The 22,999-nt window shown below is 43.4% G+C and overlaps 1 protein-coding gene across 1 annotated transcript; it reads left to right on the top strand.

Moving 5' to 3' along the window:
• The first annotated feature begins 3,327 nt into the window (after positions 1–3,327).
• LOC146299590 (uncharacterized) lies at positions 3,328–20,874 on the top strand. Its single transcript, XM_084683168.1, has 5 exons — positions 3,328–3,373; positions 3,809–3,842; positions 5,734–5,796; positions 19,814–20,232; positions 20,732–20,874. Exons 1-5 carry the CDS (start codon positions 3,328–3,330, stop codon positions 20,872–20,874), a joined length of 705 nt encoding a protein of 234 aa, XP_084539294.1.
• Positions 20,875–22,999: the final 2,125 nt, after the last annotated feature.

Genomic DNA, 22,999 nt, shown 5'->3' with positions numbered 1-22,999 from the left:
CCAGTGGATTTAAATCATGTTGGTTTGTTAGTAGTAGAAGAAGAATTATGTGTGGACGGAAAAGGGTTTTGGAAATGTGGAAAAAAATGTACATTATTTCATGATGAATGAAGTAAAAAACGTCTTTCTTGTTGTTGTGTCTGCATAAAACCATCATAACAACTTTGCTGACATTTCTCAGTTACGATCTTCGTAAGACATACGTGAAATGTAACTTTGATCCTTCTGCAAGCCGTCAAACCTACATGATCCAGACCACGCTTTCCCACATGTCCCTATACTGATACTGGGAGAATGAGGATAGTGTTGAGTGGAGCAAAGAGGAGAGAGAGAGAGAGAGAGAGAGAGAGAGAGAGAGAGAGAGAGAGAGAGAGAGAGAGAGAGAGAGAGAGAGAGAGAGAGAGAGAGAGAGAGAGAGAGAGAGAGAGAGAGAGAGAGAGAGAGAGAGAGAGAGAGAGAGAGAGAGAGAGAGAGAGAGAGAGAGAGAGAGAGAGAGAGAGAGAGAGAGAGAGAGAGAGAGAGAGAGAGAGAGAGAGAGAGAGAGTGAGAGTGAGAGTGAGAGTGAGAGTGAGAGTGAGAGTGAGAGTGAGAGTGAGAGTGAGAGTGAGAGAGAGAGAGAGAGAGAGAGAGAGGACGGCTCTCTAACATATGGCGAGTCTCACACAATCGCCGAGAGCATGAGGCTACGCTCTCACAGAAAGCCTTGAGGGAGGAAGCCGAGTCGGCGCCAATGTTGTTGTTGTTGTTGTTGTTGTCGCGGCTGAGACAGAGAGAGGGAGGGGTGGGGGGGGGGCCCTGGGAGAGCCGCTGAGAGCCTCAGATAGGCCTGTTATTAGTGTTTGTGTGTGTGGGGGGTGGAGGGGGCAGATCTCTTTGTGTGTGTTTGCTTGCACTAGGAATATGGATGCCTGTGTGTGTTTAAGTGTGTGTGTGTGTCTGTGTGTGTGTGTGTGTGTGTGTGTGTGCAGGTGCGTTGAACACCGCAGACATGCTCCATATGACACCGATGGCATTACACTGACACAAAGACTGTTTGGCCTCTGGTACATAGAGCAACACTACTGCATCACACACACTGAGTCAGGGACTCCGAACGGGGAGATCGACGCTGCCCTCCCAATTGTGTCTGTTCAGCCCATTGCTTGCTTAGGCTGCTTTCGTGCCCCGGCATGAATTGAACATTTGATTTCACACAGTGAATTGGAGTTGTGTTAAGGTCAAGTGCTGAGGGTAATCTATCCGCCCCAAAAAGAAGCTCTCCAAATCACAGTGTTAGCATGTTGAGTCTGGCTCTAGAAACACAGCAGGGGACTAGCAGGGCTCACCACATGGCTTCATACTCTCTCTCTCTCTCTCTCTCTCTCTCTCTCTCTCTCTCTCTCTCTCTCTCTCTCTCTCTCTCTCTCTCTCTCTCTCTCTCTCTCTCTCTCTCTCTCTCTCTCTCTCTCTCTCTCTCTCTCTCGCTCTCTCTCTCTCTCTCTCTCTCTCTCTCTCTCTCTCTCTCTCTCTCTCTCTCTCTCTCTCTCTCTCTCTCTCTCTCTCTCCCTCTCTGTCTCTCTCTCTCTCTCTCTCTCTCTCTCTCTCTCTCTCTCTCTCTCTCTCTCTCTCTCCCTCTCTCCCTCTCTCTCTCTCTGTCTCTCTCTCTGTCTCTCTCTCTGTCTCTCTCTCTGTCTCTCTCTCTGTCTCTCTCTCTCTGTCTCTCTTCCCCTCCCCCCTCTTCTTGCTGTCGCTCTCTTTTTCTGTTTTTGTTTCCTCTCACCACATCCACAGATGATCATTGTTTCTGAGTCTGACTCTCTCTCTCTCTCTCCCTCTCAAATGTATCTGAATGGGGTGAAAGGAGGTGTGTCCGCCCAAGGGGTGACTTTGTTGATAAGTTGTTGGTTTCTTTGTTGCTTCTCTTTCATTTTACTGAGGTAGGATTTCCTCTGATTGCCATGGAAACCCCCGTTGTAAAGTGAAACCGTTCAGATCTCTCCCCAACACCCATGTACATCCACTTGCAGGGGAACAGACACTACTACAGACAGCATTCTCACTTACACCCTCACACATCCCCTCTTCCATACATTATTTCTATTTCTGACAACACTATTTATTTGTGAAATAAATGATCTTGTTAAGTGTATCCTAGACTCTAGAGTCTGAATTGTTTTGCCTTAACAAACTTCTCTGGAGGAGAGTAACCCTCAATGAATTCTTCCATTTTTCTGAGTATTAGGAAGTTCTTCCATGTCTTCTCTGAGGGTTTAGGTTGGTTACTGGTACCGATCTGTGGGTCACTGTGAATCCTTTTGACATTTCTTGTTAAAAGCTCTAGATTTGATTTCCTGTCCACTGGGGGATTTATATCTTGTGGTCCCTGCCTTGTTAAGCTAGCTGCTCCAAGTGAGGCAGTTTTCCCCTTGAAAATAACCACGAAGTAAAACCTATTTCCATTCCAATAAATTATTAAATCAACACGAGTGTCTTGACTGAACTGTATTTGTCCATATACTCACACACACACACGCACACACACACACACACACACACACACACACACTCACACACCTCCAAAAACCTCTCAACTGCAACCCTCCAGTTACATGGTTACTAGGTACAGTTTTGTTGGATACATTTATTTATTGCTTTAAAAATGAACACCCTTCATATATCCAAAATACACACATGCACACACACACACTCACATCAATAAATCACGTTTAATAAAAGAGACATCTATACATGCTTGCCCCCACACTGGTCCGAAATGCAGAGTAATATTTAGGAAGTGACACTCAACTCATCAACAACTTGAGACGTTCAGGCTGGATTCAGTCCTTACTTTAGACACAAGGTTACAGTACTGTGATATCTAAAGGATGTTTTTTCAGCAAAATCTTTGAATTGATGGTTGCCAATTAAGTGTAGATGACAGTTGGACAGGAGAGATATGATTTATGAACTTTTGATGTGCATCCTTTGTGCCGATGTTGCTGACTAAGGTTCTGTATTAGTGTTTTAATCGATGTATATATCATAAATCTGCTTGGATCTATTAAAAATACAGGAGTTTTCCTACATCTATAGGAACATTCTGTTACAATCCAGTTTGACATCTCGTAATGTTGTGTTTTTTATAAAGGAAAATCAATTCACAATTTACAAAAAAAGCACAAGCATTAGGCAAATACCGTGCGGAAAATTGTGTGCGCACTCATTCAGTCTGTGCCTGAAAAAGGATTGGAAGGTGAAAAGAGATACAGGTGGAAAGATTGACAAGGCAAACAGATGCCAAGAACCAGGTGTGTGACTGTTTGTCTGATTGTCATTGTCTCCCCTCAGATGGAGGCGGATGCGGACGAGAAGCGCCATCGCACACGTTCCAAAGGTATTAGAGGCTCTGCACACTCCTCCAATCACGGCAGGCCCCTCCGCACACTCCTCCAATCACGGCAGGAGCTGCACAGGGTGACCTTCCCTGCACCTCCCTGCTCACACATACACATATCAGACAGTTCCCCAGTTCCCACCCAGTTGGCCTTATCCCATTCTACGGGAATTCATTTCAGAATGAACCTAAGCCTGATATATGCACAAAAACACAAGCGCATACGCACCTGTTTAAGGCATATGTGGTCACAATTAGATTAGGTGCCCACACTTATATTTGCAGTACAGTACATTTACGGTAGAAAAGTGTTTGTCTTAGTGCTGAAAACCATAGCAGCTGTTGGAGAACGTACGCTGAGGCTGTTGTGCTCACTTTCTTTTTCGTCCCTCCAATTTCTCCCCTCCCTTCTGTCTGCCTTGCTGCATCTGTCAGTACCTGTGGAACCAGCGGCACAAGAGTTGTTCAGGTTAGTGTGCCTTCGAAAACATTGTTTTTCACGACATATTCACAAACAAATCTCAAATCTCATGGAGAGAGGAGAGATCAAGTTCGCCAGTTTGAGTTTTACCACATATTTATGAGTCCCTTAAGGTCAACACAAGCCCTACATCAAAACACGCCATAGCCCTACCAATAGCATGTCGAACGGGACAAAACAAAACTGAGAAGGAGAGGGATGGTAGAGGAAAGAAAGAGTGAGAGAGAGACGGAGAGGGATGGGGGAGAAGGAGAGAGTCGGCGAGGCACAGTAGATGGGAAACAGTGAATGGTAGTAAGTTGGTCAGTAATGGGCCTTCTCCAGGACTTCCAGCCTCTCACGGTGGAGTGGCAGACTTAACAATCCAGATCCCTCTTCACAACAGAGAGTTAGTTAGTGTACTCCAGTAGCCCCACTATACCGCCCTTCTTTCTCTCTACCTCTCTTCTTTGCTTGTCTATCAAAGTCTCTTTCTTCATTTCTCTCACTCACTCACTCACTCACTCTCTCTTTCTCTCTCTCTCTCTCTCTCTCTCTCTCTCTCTCTCTCTCTCTCTCTCTCTCTCTCTCTCTCTCTCTCTCTCTCTCTCTCTCTCTCTCTCTCTCTCTCTCTCTCTCCTTGAAAACATGATATGTATACTTTAACTTCCCTGTATCTAATTCTCTTTCTATCCCCCTTCTCCTTTTCCGTCTTTTGGATGTCATCACCAACCCAGTAATAAGCTACTTGTCAACAAAACTGAAACCAGTCAGATAACTGTCAAATGCCCCATGACAAATATGTCTTTATCAAGTCCACACAATGCTTCGACTTGACAATTTAAGAATCCCCTTACATTTGTGGATACCACATTGATAATATCAATGAACATGACAAAAGGATGTCAACACACAACAGCATTCACTGCCATCACGCTAACTTCCACACTATGATGTCCTCTTAGTATGTCCAGAAATAGAAGATCCGATTGACATCATGTATGTGTGCACATAGACGTTATAGTACATGGCTTAGGTTTAGTCCGTTTTCCAGAAGCTTCTTCTACCTGCCTCCCAACCCATGTTTTCTCCACACAGTTTAGTCTATGATAACATTCTCTAGTCACCTCCAGCTCACCAATGAATAATATTCCACCTGTAAGGCCACAGTGTGGCCTCCAGCTTCCAGATATTTCATAGATAATGTGCCTCCCTTTCTCTTGCCCTCACTCTCTCTCTTTTCCTCTCTACCTTGCTGTCACCTCTCTTTTCTTTATCTCTCCCTCACTCTCTATCTCCCTCCCACACTCTCACCCACAACCACCCCCTCCACTGCCACTGCCCGCCAGAAAGTAATTAATCAGCCGATCAATAGTCAGCCTATCTCCAGGACTGCGGCGTCTGTAACATCGATAATGACGCTCAATGCACCCGCACCCCCTCATTCCCTCAGGTGAGAGCTGACAGTCGTCAGGACGGGGGCACTTGACTTTGCGTCACGAAGGTCTGGCCTGGACCAGGACGAAAGTAGAGTTATTAGCCAGCCTGATTATAAGACATTAGGCAGGTTGACTGCTGAAGTGAAACTAAAATGGATGGTTCACAGTAGGTGGTATAATATGGATTGTGAGTGCCTTTTTTTGTTTGTCATATGCTGCTGCTAATGATGTATTTTTGTTGGTTGAGCTTGAGGGTATCAAAGCTTTCGTATGTATCTATAAAGGTTTTGAGTTTGACACGAGTTTTCAGGTGTTACACAAAATGAAATTGTACAAAAGAGGAAATGAGATTTGTGAAGGTGGAGGGCCGTTGTTTGCCGCGTGTAAGTGTGTGTACTCATTGTGTTTGTTTGTTTTTTTGTATGTATACTCAAGTGTGTATGTTTGTTGTGTGGTTGCAGCTGCCCTACACCAGGCTGTGATGGTAGCGGACATGTCAGTGGCAAATATGCAAGACATCGGAGGTAAGAACACGCCCTTTATTTGAAATTCTCCAAGTTTGAATGGGGGGGTATTTGCAAGTAAACAATGTAGATTTTTCTCCTGTAACCTGTGTGCAAAATCATCTGGGATGGCATAATAATCATCTTCTCAGCGAGATTTGAGAGACAGCTCACAGCACAAACAATCCTTTCACATTTCTCCTTCATTTGCATATTTACAGTCTCAAATGCAAATCCTGTTTATTGAGGTGTGTGTGTGACTTTATGAACTGCCATTCCACGTGTTCAGAAACTCAGAACGAGGGCTTGCTGTAAGGGAGAGGCATAGGTAGAATCATTTCTCAGTCTTTTTTGTAAATAGACGTCCTAATCTCATTTTGATGCACAGTTTTGCTTTCATGGCCGCAGAGACCGAGATTGGGTACGCTTTTTTACTAATTATGCTGGAAATTCAAGTTTGCAAGGAGTAATAAGATGCTATGACTAGGGTCATTAAAAAAAAACATGCTTACTCTAACATCTATTGTTACCATTCCAGATACTAACATCTGCTTATAAATTCTATAATTTGCATCATTATGTCCACAGCATCTGAGACACTTACAAATGCTAGCTGGAGGAATTAACCAAGGTCCATGCGTTAAACACTGTTGTATTGTTCAATTGAATCCAACAAATCATTCTGGAGTATCTCCTCACCTCCCTACCCTTTCCGAGTTGAAGTTGTCAAAGCAGTCGTTCTCTCCTCGTGGTCTGTAAAGTTTGAAAGAGTTAGCATAACAACATAATGACATGCTTCATTGCTATATTGGGTATGTTTCTTTGTCGTGTTTGTACCGGGGTTGCAACATTGAGATACAAACAGACTCACAAATACATGTAGTACCTATGGAGGTACTGCATATATTTACAGTAATATACAAAACAGAACGTGCACAGACATATACACATATTGCCTACACAGACTTTCACACACACACAATGTTGTCAGGGGACCACTTGGAAAATACTTGCTCATACAGCTGTAAACAAAAGAGACACAATATATCTACCCACTCAGTCAAGCCCAGACACAAACACACATGCATGCTGTAGACACATTCACACACTCAAACACACACACACGCGCACTAGCTTCCACATGGAAATATTTGCCATCCTTGTCACGTGACAAGCCTTCTAGAGAGAAATCAGTCTGTGTTATAATTACTTGCCCTTGTCTGGAAAGGGTCATTACTCAAACCATCTTTAAGTCTGTGTGTGTGGTGTGTGGTGTGTGTGTGGTGTGTGTGTGGTGTGTGTGTGTGTGGTGTGTGCGTGTCTATAACGCTCCAGCGGGCTTAGGCCTGTGCGGCCATTTTGTAGCTTACTGTATAGCAGAGAGGCAGGCAGCATTGCACTGATATCGATCTCCAGCAGAAGAGAGAGAGGGTTGTGTGTGAAGAGGGGAGTGGGGCCAAGCAACCATTTCTTTCTGCCTTTTCTCTTTCTCACTCTCTTGATGGCACACTGTGACACACTGGGTCGCTGATTCAAGATAAATACAGTCAAATGAACAGGAGCCGCTCAATCCATTTACATTGTACATGTAGTCATTTAGCAGACACTCTTATCCAGAGCGATTTACAGTAAGTACAGGGACATTCTCCCTGAGGCAAGTAGGGTGAAGTACCTTGCCCAAGGACACAACGTCATTTGACACGGCCGGGAATCAAACTGGCAACCTTCAGATTACTAGCACAATTCCCTTACCGCTCAGCCACCTCAAACCATCAGCACATCTGAATCCCTTTCTCCATGTCTGTCTTCCACCCATATTCTCCTCCTCTCTTTCTGTCCCCATTCTTACATCGCCCTCCTTCCAGCTGTCTCCCTCCACTGTCTAACTCTCTCTCCTGCCAACGAAATTCCTTCTCTCCCCCCTCTATCCTCACCCGTGTGTCATCTTTCTTTTTCTCTTGCTCCCTTTCTCTCTCTTTAGTCTGTCTCAGGCAGCTAATTTCTCCTTCAGATGGTGAGCGGTGCTCATTTGCATACTTATCAAAGTGTTTGGACTCCCCGACAGAAGCTGTAAGAAGGTGGGATCATTAATATGTTAATTGCCTCTTTTTTCCACACTGCTATGCTGTGCTGCTCACCAGCGATATATTCTCCGTCTCTATCTCTCTCTTTCTCTCTGCAGTTTAATGTGTGCGTGTGTATCAAGACTCAAGGAATGCCAGAAAACCACATAGGCACCCTCACTGATGGTGAAGCTGCATAACTGCAAATGTGTGGATGAAAATCCATCTCCTGCTATTACCTTGAAGATGAACGTTTTGAAATAACAGTGTTCTCATTCGTATGTTAATTTGTGACCTTTCACACATATACCATTGAAATGCTTAGCACCAAATAATGCAGTAATAAACAGTAAACTCAAAGGTCGATATGTTTGAATGTATAAAAATGCAAAGCTCGATAGTGCATTGAAGACCATTGAGATCATTGTCACTTGAGTCCTTCATAATTAGATTGCTTGCTCTCAGCAAGGCACCCCATTGTTAATGCACTTAAATGTAGTATTATTATTATTATTCCGCAGCCTAACTTGACCCTCAATATTTGCAGTATGTAGACAGGAAGGGTGTGAAAATGTTTGTCTCCATTTCAATTGCGCTGCTGGTATTTCTGCAAAGGTTCTCTTGCGTGGTTTAGGCAGAATTCAAGTTTTGTGGTGACAAGTGCTGTTATGGAGCTAGCCACAGACAGAAACTCAGACGTCACATGCCACGCACGTTCGTGACAAGGCCTGTACATTTAGTCATTTATCCAGAGCGACTTACAGTAAGTACAGGGACTCCCCCCAGGCAAGTAGGGTAAAGTGCCTTGCCCAAGGACACAACGTCATTATTTCCCAGTTTTTTGTTAGCTTCCAGGAGGTACTGCAGCTGGCTAGGTAGCTAGCTGGTAGATCTGTAAATTGACTAGGCTGGTTACAGATCAAAAGGCCACAGGCACAGGCCAGGGTGTTCATGTCTCATATGTAGCTTGTGCAACATGTTAGTTTGACGTTTTGGATTAGTCAGCTTCCATCATGTCTTCCTTAACTAGGTTATTGGTATAGTTGAATGGAGCAACTGTGATATGACATGGAGATGCAATACACACAGTGGCTGACATAGGTGAACTAAATAGGAGGACTTTCAATCTATTTTTCCTTTAGAGTACATTTTCACTTTTCATGATTTGAAAATATTTTTCTGCCACCTAAAAATAGACAAAAACTCAACAGGCCAATGGGTTCCGAGGTCACCCTGCACAGCCCACTTGGGGCATACTTAATAACCACTTCTCACTTTCTATGCAATTTACTAGTCTGGGAATTGATTGACAGGTGGTATCTATGGTTCGGGGCAGAGAAGACATACCCCTCTGGGTTGAGCCTAGAATTACAGAGCTGCTGGAGCTAAATGATACCTTGGGAAGGACCTTTGACTGCTGTAAAGGGAGGGAAGAGGGTGATGAATGATGAAGGGATCTAAAATGAGACTCAGGCGGAGGGAGGAGATGATGAGCGTGGGTTTAAAGAGTACAGAGCCGATGAGGGGAACAGGTAGAGTACTGTCTGTTCTTACACACACACACACACACACACAGTCAAATACACTGTAAACATACGAGTATACTGTATTCTGACGTGCGTAGGCTTTCCTATTCAATGCAAAAAGGTATCTACCCTCATATGCACTCACGCACAGGACACCACAAACACACACACACCTCAGCAGTGGAGCAAATATGATGTGATGAGTGGCAGCAGGAAATAATGTGATACACAGAGACCTGCTAATCAGGCACAATTAGCATCTTCAACAAAATACTTGTCTTTCTGCCAATCAAACACAATTATTCACCTCCGCAGTGACTGGTAAATACATACTGCACTCCTCATTTCAACTCCAAAACTACATGTCATCCTCTCAACCTAAGAGAAGAGCCACTAACAGGCATAGCAGTGTGAAGAGCCCTGGAAAATCAAGGGACATTAAAAGATGCTCTTCCCTGCCAGTGAGAGCCCTCAACTGGGATATAACCCTGAGCTGAGGCCCTTCTCCTGGAGCTATCTAGGTGCACACACATTCACACTCTTGCCCATGAACCTACATGTTTGTGCACAAGCATACACATGCACTTTTTCTTCCTCCCTCATTTCCTCCCTTTCTCTTCTTCACATATGCAAACACATACCCCCCCTTCTCTCTCTCTCTCTCTCTCTCTCTCTCTCTCTCTCTCTCTCTCTCTCTCTCTCTCTCTCTCTCTCTCTCTCTCTCTCTCTCTCTCTGTGTCTCACACACACAAAACATCTCTTCTCTACATAGAGCGCCAATTTACCTTGGGTTTCCCACTTCAACCGTAGCAATTCTTCTGGAGAAGGAGAGAGAGAAAGTTAGTGAGAGCGTGGTAGAGGAAAAGATGGAGAGAGGGGGAGAGAAAGGAGAAAGGGAAGAAGAAATTCGGTTTAAAAACAAAGGACCTCATGCTGATTTGACACGGGGCTCTAAATGACAGAGAATAACACGAGTGTAGGCTTCTGGTTTAGATCATATCAGAGCCTCTTAACTGTTCGTTCCATCTCACCCACAGGGTCTCGTTAACCGGAATATTCCACTCTTCTGTGTCTTTATATCTAAATAAATCTCCTTGCTTGGCACACGTCTGTTTTGAGGTTCTTCTAAACAAAGTGACAGCAATACAGAGGATGTCTAATTGTAGACTTTAGGGCATGGTCATACCTAAAATATGTAAAACAATATGTTCACTGAGTATTGATCCTCGTGTCCAGAAATGTAAACTCAAAACTTTGGGCGTTTCAACAATTCAACCATTAAATGGAATTAAAGTCGTTCATTGATTCTTCGATATATCATTTCTCTTAGTGACTTTTTTAGGCTTAATAGTGATATTTTAGTGATATATGCACATCCTTCTAGTCCCTCCAACTTTGTGAATAGAAAGAGATGTTAAAGAGAAACAGGCCACAATGGACACACACACACATACACACACACACACACACACACACACACACACACACAAAGCGATAGGCGCTGTCAGTGATGCTTTGGGTGACATTTAGTTTCTGGCCAGCACAAGATGCTGCATAAATGAATCATGAGTACATCTGGGAAGTGTGAATAATTGATGAGAAAAAGGTAAAAACAAAAGGAATGATCACTCCCCTTATTTGCAAATAAGACTGAAACATGGCTGACTATCATTACCTTAGCCTGTGCATGGCTGGCGTATACCAGAATAGTCTCCGTTTTGATTATTTTTACCTGTGAAGCATGCTGTTGCCAAGAACATCCTAATTACATCCCACGCGACAATAACAAGTGATTATACCCAATGATGGATAGGTTAGCATGATCACTTAAGCAGCCTTAATGCACAACTAATTATTTAATGGTATAGGTGCGATATTTTTCCAAGCTATAAGGAGGTATTTTTCTCTTATGTGCAGTAGTTACGTGATTTTTTTGCAGGCTGTTGTTGACTGTTGACTGTATTGTACTGTCTTTGTGCCTCACTAGCAATAAAATGGTTGTGTCCTACACATCGTGGCCGAGAGCAAGGAGCTGCAATGCAATGATATTATGATGGCTGCTATAGATGATCTTGAGATTATTGTTTTGTTGTGTTGTTAATGTGTCACTTTAAAGTGTTTTAGTGTGCCTATACGTTCTGTTCTGTACCACAAATTGCCTCTTGTCAGACAATCGCATGTAACATGCTCATGCAAATAGTGGGGCGGTTTGCGAGACAGGCTTCACCATATGGATGGAATCATTGTTTAATTGAGCAATTTGGCTGGTCGCTTTAACCAATCAGATGCATGACTACTAAATGGGGTTATAGTGTGGAAATGCATTAAGAAAACCTGTTTATAGGATAAGATGGAAGTTCGTCGATGTAAAGATTTTTGGAATGTAGGATGATAAAAAAAAAAATAATGTACCCAAAGGTTGTAGTAAAACGGGGGATATTGACAGCTTTCATTCACCAGCAGCATTCACCACCAGCTCCACTAATCATCATCTACCACTCATTCACAACTTTACTCTGGTTGGTTCATTAAAACATTTTTAAGAGTCATGTGTTGGACCAAGTAATTGCATACAGTACACATGAGTGACATAACCTCTCGTGACAACCTGAACATTTATGCAACAGAACCCCTTGCAGTTTACATACAGTAAATTACATATTTCTCTTGATTGATTGATGGCATATTGCTTGTTTGACTGATGGTTTTCTTTCAAATAATCATTTTGTTTTCGAAATAAATGACATTGTGTAAGACGTTGCTGATGAAGATGTCATTTGGGAGGAGGAGGAGGAATACACCAATGCACCTCTATTCCAAACGACATCTTCAGTGTAGTCACCGCTATTGTCCAGTTACTCCAAAAGGTATTTCTGAATTTGGGATTGTTTTTGTGCTGTTTCACTCAAGGTGTGTGATGTTACTCAAGATTGCTTGCATACTGCCCTGTATGGTTCGGCTCTGTCAGGCTAATGGGGGTGGGGGGGGCGAGAGGGAGTTGTGTTTGGGTGCAAGGTGTCATTGGAAGGGTTACAAAGATCTGGGTGGGGGAGGATGGTGGGAGAGGATGGTGGGGGAGGATGGGGGTGCTCTGAGGATGTTGGGCTGGGTCGTTTCGTGATTGCCATGAATGCAGCTGGGCCTGAGTAATTGTCTGTCTTGGTAGGGGAGGGAGGGTGTAAGAGAGGGTGTGAGAGAGAGAGAGAGAGAGAGAGAGAGAGAGAGAGAGAGAGAGACAGGTGGGAGGGAGGGAGGGAGGGAAGCGTGGGTTCCTCTCTCTCTTCCTGATGTCTAGCTTAGCTCATTTGGATTCCACGCAGCAGTAGCAGCCTCTGGGCTGTATTATTCATGGGCTGACAGATAGCTCTCACTAAAAGCATTGGAACGGTGCCAGCCAGTGCTGAGTAGTGGCGGGGAGAGACAGGAGGAGGAGGAGATCCTATACTCCCCATGCCTGGTACGAGGGGAGAGGAAGAGAGGAGGAGGAGAGGAGGAAGAAAGAGGAGGAGTGATAAGAGGCAGATAGAGGGGGAACAGGAAGATAGTACCTGATACGAGAGGAGGGGGGGGGGGGCATTGTGAAAAGGGTACAGGGGAGTAGCAGTGGGGAAGGAAAATGGTGGCGCTGGATTGGAGCTAGGTGGGGAGGGATTGCACATCACCTTCTCTCCCCTTGGCTCTTATGAGGAGAGACCAAGAGAGGAGATGTGGGTGAGATAAACAGAGAAGGTGAGAAGAAAATGGCGAGGAGAGGAGGTGTCAAGGAAGAGAAACGGGGTAACAGACAGAGAGTTATAGGGAGGAAGGAAAGGAAGTAAGGGAGCAGAAGGAATAATCATAGTCCGAAGAATATGATTGTAAGAAAATTAACTGAATGAGTCTAGTCTCGTGTTAGTGAGAAAGGAAAAGAAGGAGGGGTTATGAAGAAGATGACAATGTAACAATAAAGGAGAGAAGGAGGAAAAAGAGAAAGAATGAAAGAAAATGAAAGAGAGAGACTAGAATCGAATATCCTGGAAGAAGCACAGGGTGTAAGCGGGCACCACCTCCCCCCCTCCCCTCGTCAGCTCTTCGATTCCTCTGTCTCCTTGTGAAAAATCCAGATAAGGTCATGTTAATCAAAGTCTGCCTGTTTCCCCGCCCCCCCAAAAAATACTCTCCGAGCCATCAGCCCCCTTCTGTGAAGTATCTGTCACTGAAAGGCACATTTCCATATTTAATTTGAGGCTTTATTTCAATAGAAGACAGGTTCTCAAAGTGCAAGGGCAAATCGAATATACTATACTGTCACGTCAGGAGTGTGATGGCTAATTTGACTGTAATGTGATGTATCTTTACAGGATTATATGTTTTTGTCCTTAATTTAATGATGATCAATCTTCAAATCAAATGTATGTAGATTATGTACATATCACGTTGCACTCAAAATAAGCAGTTTTCTTTATATTGAAGCAAAGAGTGCACTTAATATTTGTCGTGCACAAAGTATTCTCCCTCCACATTTTTACACAATCTAGAGAACTGCATGACAACAATTTGTTTTTGTTTGAAAAGAGTTTTAAAAACTGAGGCCCTTTGACACACGCCTTTATTTTTTTTGCAACATCCTTTTGTATTCATTTTTTAGACATTTTTTTTTCCCCTTGTTTTAGTATGACAAGCCAGCAAGCAACCTTTCAATATCACTGCATCCCATGAACAGGTGGTGTTTATGCTTGTTGCCTGTTCTTCCTTCGCCTCTCAGAGGAAAGACTTCAAAGGGAATAGCAGATCATGTATACCCAGCACCAAGTGTGCCAGAGGGACCCGTTTGCCTGTGTCTGTGTGTGCACATCTACATGTAGCAGCGGTGGGGGGTGATGGGGCGCTGGCACCAGCTTTGGGTCCCCACTCGAGAGGGGAAACGCTGACCCCCTCATTCCACCTTTGCCCACCCTGCCGTCTTCCACAACCCCAAGACAGCCCCATACCCAACCCCCCCACCGAGCTCACCATCCTCCAAACCCTGAAGGCAACCCCTTTGTGCCCCCCCAAGTTTGCGCTCCCTTCCCCAGCACAGGCCGCCAACCAAATGACAATATCAAAAGCCCACTTCTGCTTAGTGGATGTCCCCGGCCCAGTAAACAGGCCTGCACATCAGACTGGCATGACGGCCATGTCTTGATATACCTCACTGTTCCTCACACAGAAAGGCAGATAGAGAGGGAGGAAGACAGAGAAGGAGAGGAGGGTAATTCCAGTCCAAGATGGCCGCAGGCTGTGGCAGCTCCTCTCCGTGTCTCCTCTTGTCTGAGGTGATTGATTGAAGTAATTACATGAAAGGAGAGACTCCTAACCTGGGTCATCCAGGAGTGAATTTAGCCCAGTGATGACAGATTGCTGCATTATGCCACCAGAATATCCAGACCTGATTAGGCAAGGTAGCATTTATAGATGTTACAAGAAAACTCATGCAAATGGGATTATGTAATCCATCGATGGATGATGTGCACTACATGAAACAATATGGTTGCATGAAATCTAAATTCTCCTCTTCTCTTCTCCCTATATATGAACTATTTTCTGAACTCTGAAACGGTCGATTCAATGATTAGTAAAGGTTTATATTGTTATTGCATCTTGCCACCCCCCCTGGCAAAGGTTAAATGTAATATAAGGTATATATGCACATAATTATGTATAAAATACATTTATTACTATAATATAATATTACATGTGTGTATATATGCAGTTAGCATTCACCATTAGGATAGCTCCTTCATCCCTGTCCGTCTTATCACAGCCTATTGCAGGCCCCCTTTGATTCTCGTTTGATTCTCCAGGCCGTCATCCAGGCTCTAATCACCAGGCCACAGACACATCTCTAAGGACCTTCCCCTTCTTCAGTCTAAGGCGTGAAGAAGGGAGATGGCATGAAGAAGGCTGGCAGGGACTCTCTGCTTGTTGGGGAGACCTATTGGAAGCAGCAAGGGGGTTGGGGGGAGGGCGGAGGAAGCTCTGTGTTCTGTGTTGCCCACAGGCTAGGGCACTACCTCTGGGAGAGGTCCTGGGTCTGGAGGATCTGAAATGAGGAGGCCTGTCTTAGGAGCATCAAGAGCCCAGGTGTTCCCAGCCATGTTATATTGGTTGATTACAAATGAGGAAAATCTTAAAATTGTAGATGTTTCTGTGCCTTGAACTAGGGGACATAACCGTCTGCACAACCAAAGGACTGGTAGACTGACTTCCATATGGCAGCTTCAGTTTTCTTTTCTTGTGAGTTATGTGATGTGTGTGCCTGGGTGTTAGCCCTAAGGGTGAGTAATGAAATTAACATATGTTGAGTGTAAAAAGAGGAAAACAGGTCTACATTGAATGAGATTGTGTTTGATTCACTTCCTTTGGCTATGTTCGTTTTTCTTGATTCTGGAGACCATTATGAGCTAGTATACTCTCATTCAACCATTTAAGGATGTAAAAATCCTTGTGTGGAAGTATTAACTTGACTGAGATGAGATGGAACAAACAGACACAAGCAATAAAATATACCTACTCTGTTAGGCCCTTCCTACCTGGCACCCCGTAAATCAGGCCCAAACCACAACAAAATAGTGTGTGACACTTTACGTGCTACTAGTACACAAATTGTAATTTAAAGCAGTTATGGATGGTTGCTGCACTGACATCAGGGGCTGTGTAGGCTTCATATTCTAGCATCGACGCGCTCCCTTAAAGGCTCCAAAGGCCCCTTCTCCAGGAAACACCCAAATTGCAGTGAGCCTCCTCCTGCACCAACACTCATCCTTTGTTCTCCCTTGAAATAATCTCTCTCTCTCTCTCTCTCTCTCTCACTCTCACTGACTCTCGCTCTTGCTCTCCCAGTCTCTCGCTCTCTCTGTCTCTCTCTCTCATGTTCTCTCTCTCTCGCTCTCTCTCTCCATTTCCCACTCTCCCTTTCTCTCCCTCTCCCTGTCTCTTTATCTTTGGAAATACTAGTTTTCCTCTGCTCATCTTATTCTCTCTCAGCCTCTGTCTTTATGACGGACACCCGCCCGTCTACAAGAATGGCAAATCCCTCTTGGATTTCTTGGGGGGCGGGGGGGGGGATCACCATGGAGACGGTGCTCCGCCACACGTTCCTATAGATCCTGCTGGATGGGAGCACAGCGAGAGGTGCACCGCCAGCACCTCCACTGTAGGAAGAGAGAAAGAGCGGGAGCCTTAGAGAGAGGGTGGGGGTGGACAGGGGGGCTGAACCTAGAGAGAGAATGGGTGAGAGGACAAGTGAGGGCAAGTGGCTCGGGAGCAGACAGAGAGGAAGAGAGGGCGAGGGAAACAGCGAGAGAGAGCAAGAGCATTGTGAGAGAGGGAGAGAAAATGTGGCGGGGTGGTGGGGGGGCCGAATTAAGCAGGAGGCAGCCATCTCTGTGTCAGGCAGACAAATAGCGTATGATGCTAATGACTGGCTAAAGCTTTAGCCCCCGCTGTGAACAACCGTTAATATGACTGCTAATGAACCCAGCGTAGATACCGCTGTCACATCCCCAACCCTCCCTCAACTGTCGAACAACATTAGCCACATAGGGAGTTCCTCTTCATACCTCTGTAAGCTTTCTTACCCGGCTGCAACACTCCTCAAACAGCTTCTCCACAACATGCAGCAGAATGCTATTTCAGCACGAGCTGACCACTTGTTCCCCTTTAATTGAAGGCTTTCGATTGAGGCTCCTTGTTATTTCGAGGATGCCCACTCCATAGAAATATCAAGTGGCCTTTTTGTGATACAAGGGGCTGTTTTTGTATGATTGCCACCTCTCATGAGGCACATTTTTCTGTGAGGACACCAGGAAAGTAAATGAGCTGAAAGACTTTACAGCCGCTTGGGCAGTTTTTATTTCTTGTCATCTTGTTCTGCATACAATGCCTGCAGTATTACTTTTATTTAAATGGAGTTTAATTAACTGTGGAATTTTGATTGCAGGCCACACTGAGCTATGTAGCGGCGTTAGCTGTATTACACAGCACCAAGGTCATGTTGTGACAAAGCCAGGAACTTCCTGTGGTGCTAGTCACCTTCAAGCTTCAGGGCTTCAGGGTATGGACGAGCAAATCAACATCAAACTCACAACTGACACTACTCAGGTGAAAGGACAGGGTTCTTTCATACCATGTTTATATATTTTGATGCCACATTAATAAACAAATTGGTTATTGCATATTGCATATATTTATGCACTAACAGTTTTTAGGGTTAATGAGAGTTTGAAAGTTGAACCACTTGCAACAAATATAACAATGGTGTAACACTTTGCTATTTGCTATTGTACATCGAGAGGAATACCAAAGACCAACTCCTTGCTGTAAACCACTCAATCGGACACAGAGGAAGGAATGGAGGTGTAGAATGAAGGTTCCATTTTGACAGTGCCCAAACTATCACCCACCCTCCTCCCCTATTACCCACCTGCCAACCTGCTGAACATAACTTGCTGGGATCAGCCTCTGATTTATTTTGAGGTGTTCTGGAACAAGGTCCCCCAGATGAGTGACATTTTAATGTGCTTTTGAGATGTTTGGTCACAAGCACTATTGATCACGGAGTTCTAGTGAACACCCCAACCAGCCCCCCTTCCAACCCCCAGATCCCCACCCAGGAGACAGGGCCTGCTGTCAGGCAGGGAATGAGTTTCCGTGTGTGGGGGTTTAGATTAATGAAATGAAGCCCCTAGTTCTTGGTGCAGGGCTCAGCCTATTAAGTAATCCCTTGGCCTGGTGAGATTGAGACTGCCAGTCAGGTCTGCTGGCCTGTCTCTGACCAACTGACTGATTGAAGGGTGGACGCCTGGGAGATTTTAGGGGGTGTGGGCATGTGTATGTGTGGAGGATATTTTGTGTTGAGTGGAGAGAGGGAGTGTGGTTTAGAATAGAGATTGTGTGTATGTGTGGGGAAGAGGGAAATGGAGAATGGAAGAGGACAGAAAGTGTATCAGGTATGTGCTGGGAGGGACAAAACAGAGAAGTAAAGTGGTTTTGTCATTTGCTGTTATTTAAAATAAAACATTCATATTAAAGCTTTTTTTTTTATTTCATCAACCGCCATGATCATATCCTCAGGGGGCAGTCATATTTCTAAGTATCCCTCTGAGGCAATACACCTACACCAACAGTGATTGCTGGTTAATTCTTCTTAATCTTTAAAGAAAATATTACTTAAAGGTCATGTATTTATTCACGTTAGCACATATTCCAGGCACAGAGAGGGAGGGTAAACATTTGGAGATTGTAAAATAGGAATCTTGGATATTTCACAGATGAATGGTCAGTGACTAAGCGTACCAAAGTCTGTTTGACTTGCTTTCACAATAATATGGACAAGGGATTTTGCCTGGTACCCAACATACGCTTGCACATAATTTATTTAGCCCTGTGTGGGTGTATTTGACAGCAGAATTGGGCTAACACACACACACCTGTCATACTAACACACACACTCTCTCCCACACAGACACAGTTCAATACCAGATCCTAGGTTTGATGAGTGAAATGAATTAAGCCTCTGTGATCAATAACCCGAGCAAATACACAGATTATCAGATTTGAATCTGTCCCTCTACTGTCTAGGGGGATACATTTAAACCCTGTGCCCACGGCAAATTTGAGTTCATACCACAGTTTATATTCTTCTCCAAAAGTCACGTTCTGCAGTTACATAGTATCTCTTAGTTAGAAATTCATATAAAGATATCAAAGGTAATATCAGTTCTTAATAATGTATTAACTTCTACAATAAATTAACAGATGTAATTATCTTTTTTGGACATTGTTTTTATTTAGGTATAAGTTTCACTCTACCTTCCATCATGTATTTGTACCTCATTGGCTAATGAAAATTGCTACAATACATTTTTCTAGAACTCTTCGGTATTAACGTTTCTAAAAATGAATACAGTACAATGTAAAAATTCTTAAAGTACACATTACTAATATATTTTTAGGATTAGTGTATGTAAAACCATTGAAATTTTAGGAATATTTTAAAAGCCATGGCTTAATGCAGTGTTTCAATGTTTAATATCCATGAAGACAGCGATTATCTGGGCATTGAAAGTAACTTTAACTGAAGACTTTTCTAATTAAAGCCGGAGTAACTATGAAAAACATGGTCTCTTAAATTGGCTAGCAGTTTTTGGAAGCTGTTTTCTTTTTTAGGTAAACGCTGCTCCACATTTTTTCAGTGTTTGTCATACATTTCTTTATCGTAAAATCATAAGCATAATTAAGGTTTTATTTGCTATGAAACAAACAAACTATATATACTATCCTTTAAGTGTTCTACTGCTCTTTAGCTGTTTTTCAGATGTATGACTTTGGCAAGTATTCTAGAATGGGAAAGTCAGGTGAGACAAAGAGTTAACTGCTAATACCTGGTAGCTAACAACTAATTGCTCCTATCTTGTCTCTACCCTGCAGTGTGTACGGTTGCCCCCTGGCTAAGAAAAGGAAAATACTGGACAGACAGACCCTCGAGTCTACACCCAAGAGGAAGGACTTCATAGCCCACATGGAGAATTCTATTACGGAGGAGTGCTACGAGTCTGAAGGTAACGAGGACATGGACGATAGGGCGGAGCTGGAGGTGGAAGAGGAGGTGGAAGAGGGAGACGTGGCAGAGGAGGAGGAAGAGGAGGAAGAGGAGGACGGCTACTCTGAGGACAATGGGGAGCACATGGAGCCGGAAGACGGGGAGGTGGAGGGGGAAGAGGATGTGGAACTGGAGCAAGAGGAAGAGGAGGGAGTTATGGACGGGATTAATGAAGGGGAAGTCGAGGACGAGGAAGAAGAAGAGGTGGAGTATGAAGAGGAGGACGATGAGCAGAGCCAAGATCAAGGTGACCATTTCTTTGTTGCACTAATTGCAAATTTCCTCTCCAGGGTTGAATTTCTCACTAGTTCAGTGGACCTCAAATAGTTGAAGTTGGTAGTTGAATTTGGTAGAGCTTATAATACTGGGTTGTAGCCTGCCTTCACCAGACCTGTTCTGCAAATTCCTGTCAATCTGAAACCTCTCAGTTAATTTTCAATTTCAAAGGGGCGTTTTCAATGGGTGCAGACCAAAATGCCTCTGTACGGAATTTGATAGATACAAACAACAAAATTTATTATTTATATTCAAGAAGGAGTTAAAAAAAAATTATAAAAAGCAGCAGCTAATATATTTTCTTGTCGAGGGTTGTCAAAGTCCAGGAGGTCATCACCTGTCGGGATATAGAAGAAGTTGGCAACAAGATATTCACACAGTTGAGTCCAGCTCTCACCTTAGACACTGTATGCTAGAACTTCCTCCTTGAGTGTTCTCAGTTCTTTTAAGTCCACTTCCTTCCCAATCAGCTGATTGTCAGCAGCTGCGGCCCTTGACAGCTGACTGGGAGGCCGTCTATGATGCGCCCCCTTGTCTGTCTCTGGTGCAGTCTGTGGTGCTGAAGGTCTGCTTGTGGGTTGTAACAAGTGATTATTTAGCCACCCCATATTAGATCAACAGATGTGATTGGCCTGGCTCAGGGTAGGGTGGAAATCTGTTTGAATGTAAGGGTAGCCAAAACTATCTGCCACTACAAATAAAACATGAGGCTAACTGGGTTGCACTATATCTTCTGCAAGTTTCAACAAGTTCAATTTCAGACTCTTAAAGACCATTTTGAATCAATTTTAAGACCTATTCCACTTCCTTACTGGCAAACAAAGTATGATGGATATCTATCTATACTATAATGCATGGAGTAATGTGTGTGTGCGGATGTTTAATAGTGGGTTTTTAGATGTCCATCTCAGGACCTAAAGACGTGCAGTGCTGCTGTTGACATTTGGATGAGCGCTTCGACATCACCGTTTTTTTGTTGTTGCTAAAACCAGTGTGCTATGGAATAAAGTGTGACCACCAAACCAAGTTGGCTAGGGGCCTATCAAACATTTGTATCCAGGGGTCTGTAACTTAATCATTCAGGCAAGCTCCTTGGCCTTGTCTGTGCGCAACGGCATCATTTTCTTGTTTTATGCCGAGCCTACCACTTTAGCCTCCCCGTCGGTTGTCTGTTTTCTTTCAATGTGATACAGAAAATACAAGCCTATTTTACAGCACTGCATAGCACAAAGCCCACCACTAACATTTTAGTCCTGTTTTTTCAACAAAAACAAAACATAGGCCTACATTTTCTTATAGTTTTTATTACCAAAGATCTATTTTCTGCTCGTCAGCATCTTGTCTTAATCATGGAAAAGGGATTTAGTCAGTTTTTGCCTTTTGCCTGACTGTCCGATGACAGAGCAAAATTGTTCTGTGACTGGCACAAATGTGAAAGGTAGAAAGTAACAGTACAGAACAGTATCAACTAAAACCAAGTACCCACAAAGTTAGCTAAGTGAGGTAAGCCAAACATTTAATTAGGATTTTCTTTGGGAACATAGTCTAACATTATACAATTTAAATAAATCTTTCTATTCTAGGTTGCATTGGGCAATCAATGCTAGCTAGAGCAAACTAACACTGCTAGCTAATGCTAACTAACTCATTTAGCATGGAAACTTGTTTCAGCTAAAGTACACATGGTGGGGTGATGAAGCCCAAGAGCGCTATTGTTGTTGGGGGCCAGCCACAGGTTGTGGAATACAGAGCCATGGACAGGAGGAGTGAAAGAGACAAACAAGGACCAGACACAAGATATGGAAGAGGTGCCTGTTCAACCACAGAAGATTAAGATGCCAGTCAAACATTCCCTAATGCGGTGTTCATTTTAGGACATCCTCTGATCTCAGACTCAAGTGTCAGACTCAAACGAAAAGGCGTCAAAGTCTCAGACCAAAAGTTGTCAGCCTCAGGCGAAACGGCTTCAGTCTCAGAAAAACCTCTGTCATTCTCAGACAAAATGCTTTCAAACCAAACGCAATCATTCTCAGACAAAACGCTCTCAAACTAAACTGCGTCATTCTTAACTACTTTCACCAGCAGGGCTTGGAATTAAAACCTGTCACCAGCCCAGTTCATAAATAAACTGCTAGCACCGTACATTTTTCAAATGCTGTTAAATGTAGCAATTGTGCCAGCCATTTTGGCACTAAGTTGCCAGCCTGTGTTCAATCAGTTTTTTTATTGAGAAGTAATTTGGCTGATTGTCAGCCCTAGTAATTATGTTACTTGTTTAGTCCAGATAAGACATAAATACATTTGAGTTTTTTGTATTACACTTTAAAACAGCCTGTTACCCTTTTAATAAACAGTTGTCGACCTGAATTGTATGCAGCAAGGAAAATTCTTGGAATGGTAGACATTAAAAAGGAATTTATAATTCATTTTTTTAAATGTATACAAATGTATACATACATTTAAAAATTTAACGTTTTAGATTTTTGAACTTTGATGACTTATACACCTTTCATAATTTGTAATGTGCAAATAGTTATAACATGTCAATAGTTTGTGAATAGAACAGGTTTAAAACTATAGTATGGACGTTTTTGGACTATTTATTCAAACAAAAATGAATTTTGCAATGTACAAATTGGTCATGCAATTTGCCAACAACGGTCCAACTGTCATGGATAATGACTTCACTCTAGGTTGAACAGATGGACATTATCTGAGGCAGAAAACAACTTATCAAT

The sequence above is a fragment of the Hypomesus nipponensis genome, chromosome 3, assembly GCF_054491055.1.
Source record: "Hypomesus nipponensis isolate SF chromosome 3, ASM5449105v1, whole genome shotgun sequence".
Classification (NCBI taxonomy): Eukaryota; Metazoa; Chordata; class Actinopteri; order Osmeriformes; family Osmeridae; genus Hypomesus; species Hypomesus nipponensis.
The sequence above is the reverse complement of the archived record's forward strand: the minus strand, read 5'-3'. Positions and strand labels throughout refer to the sequence as shown.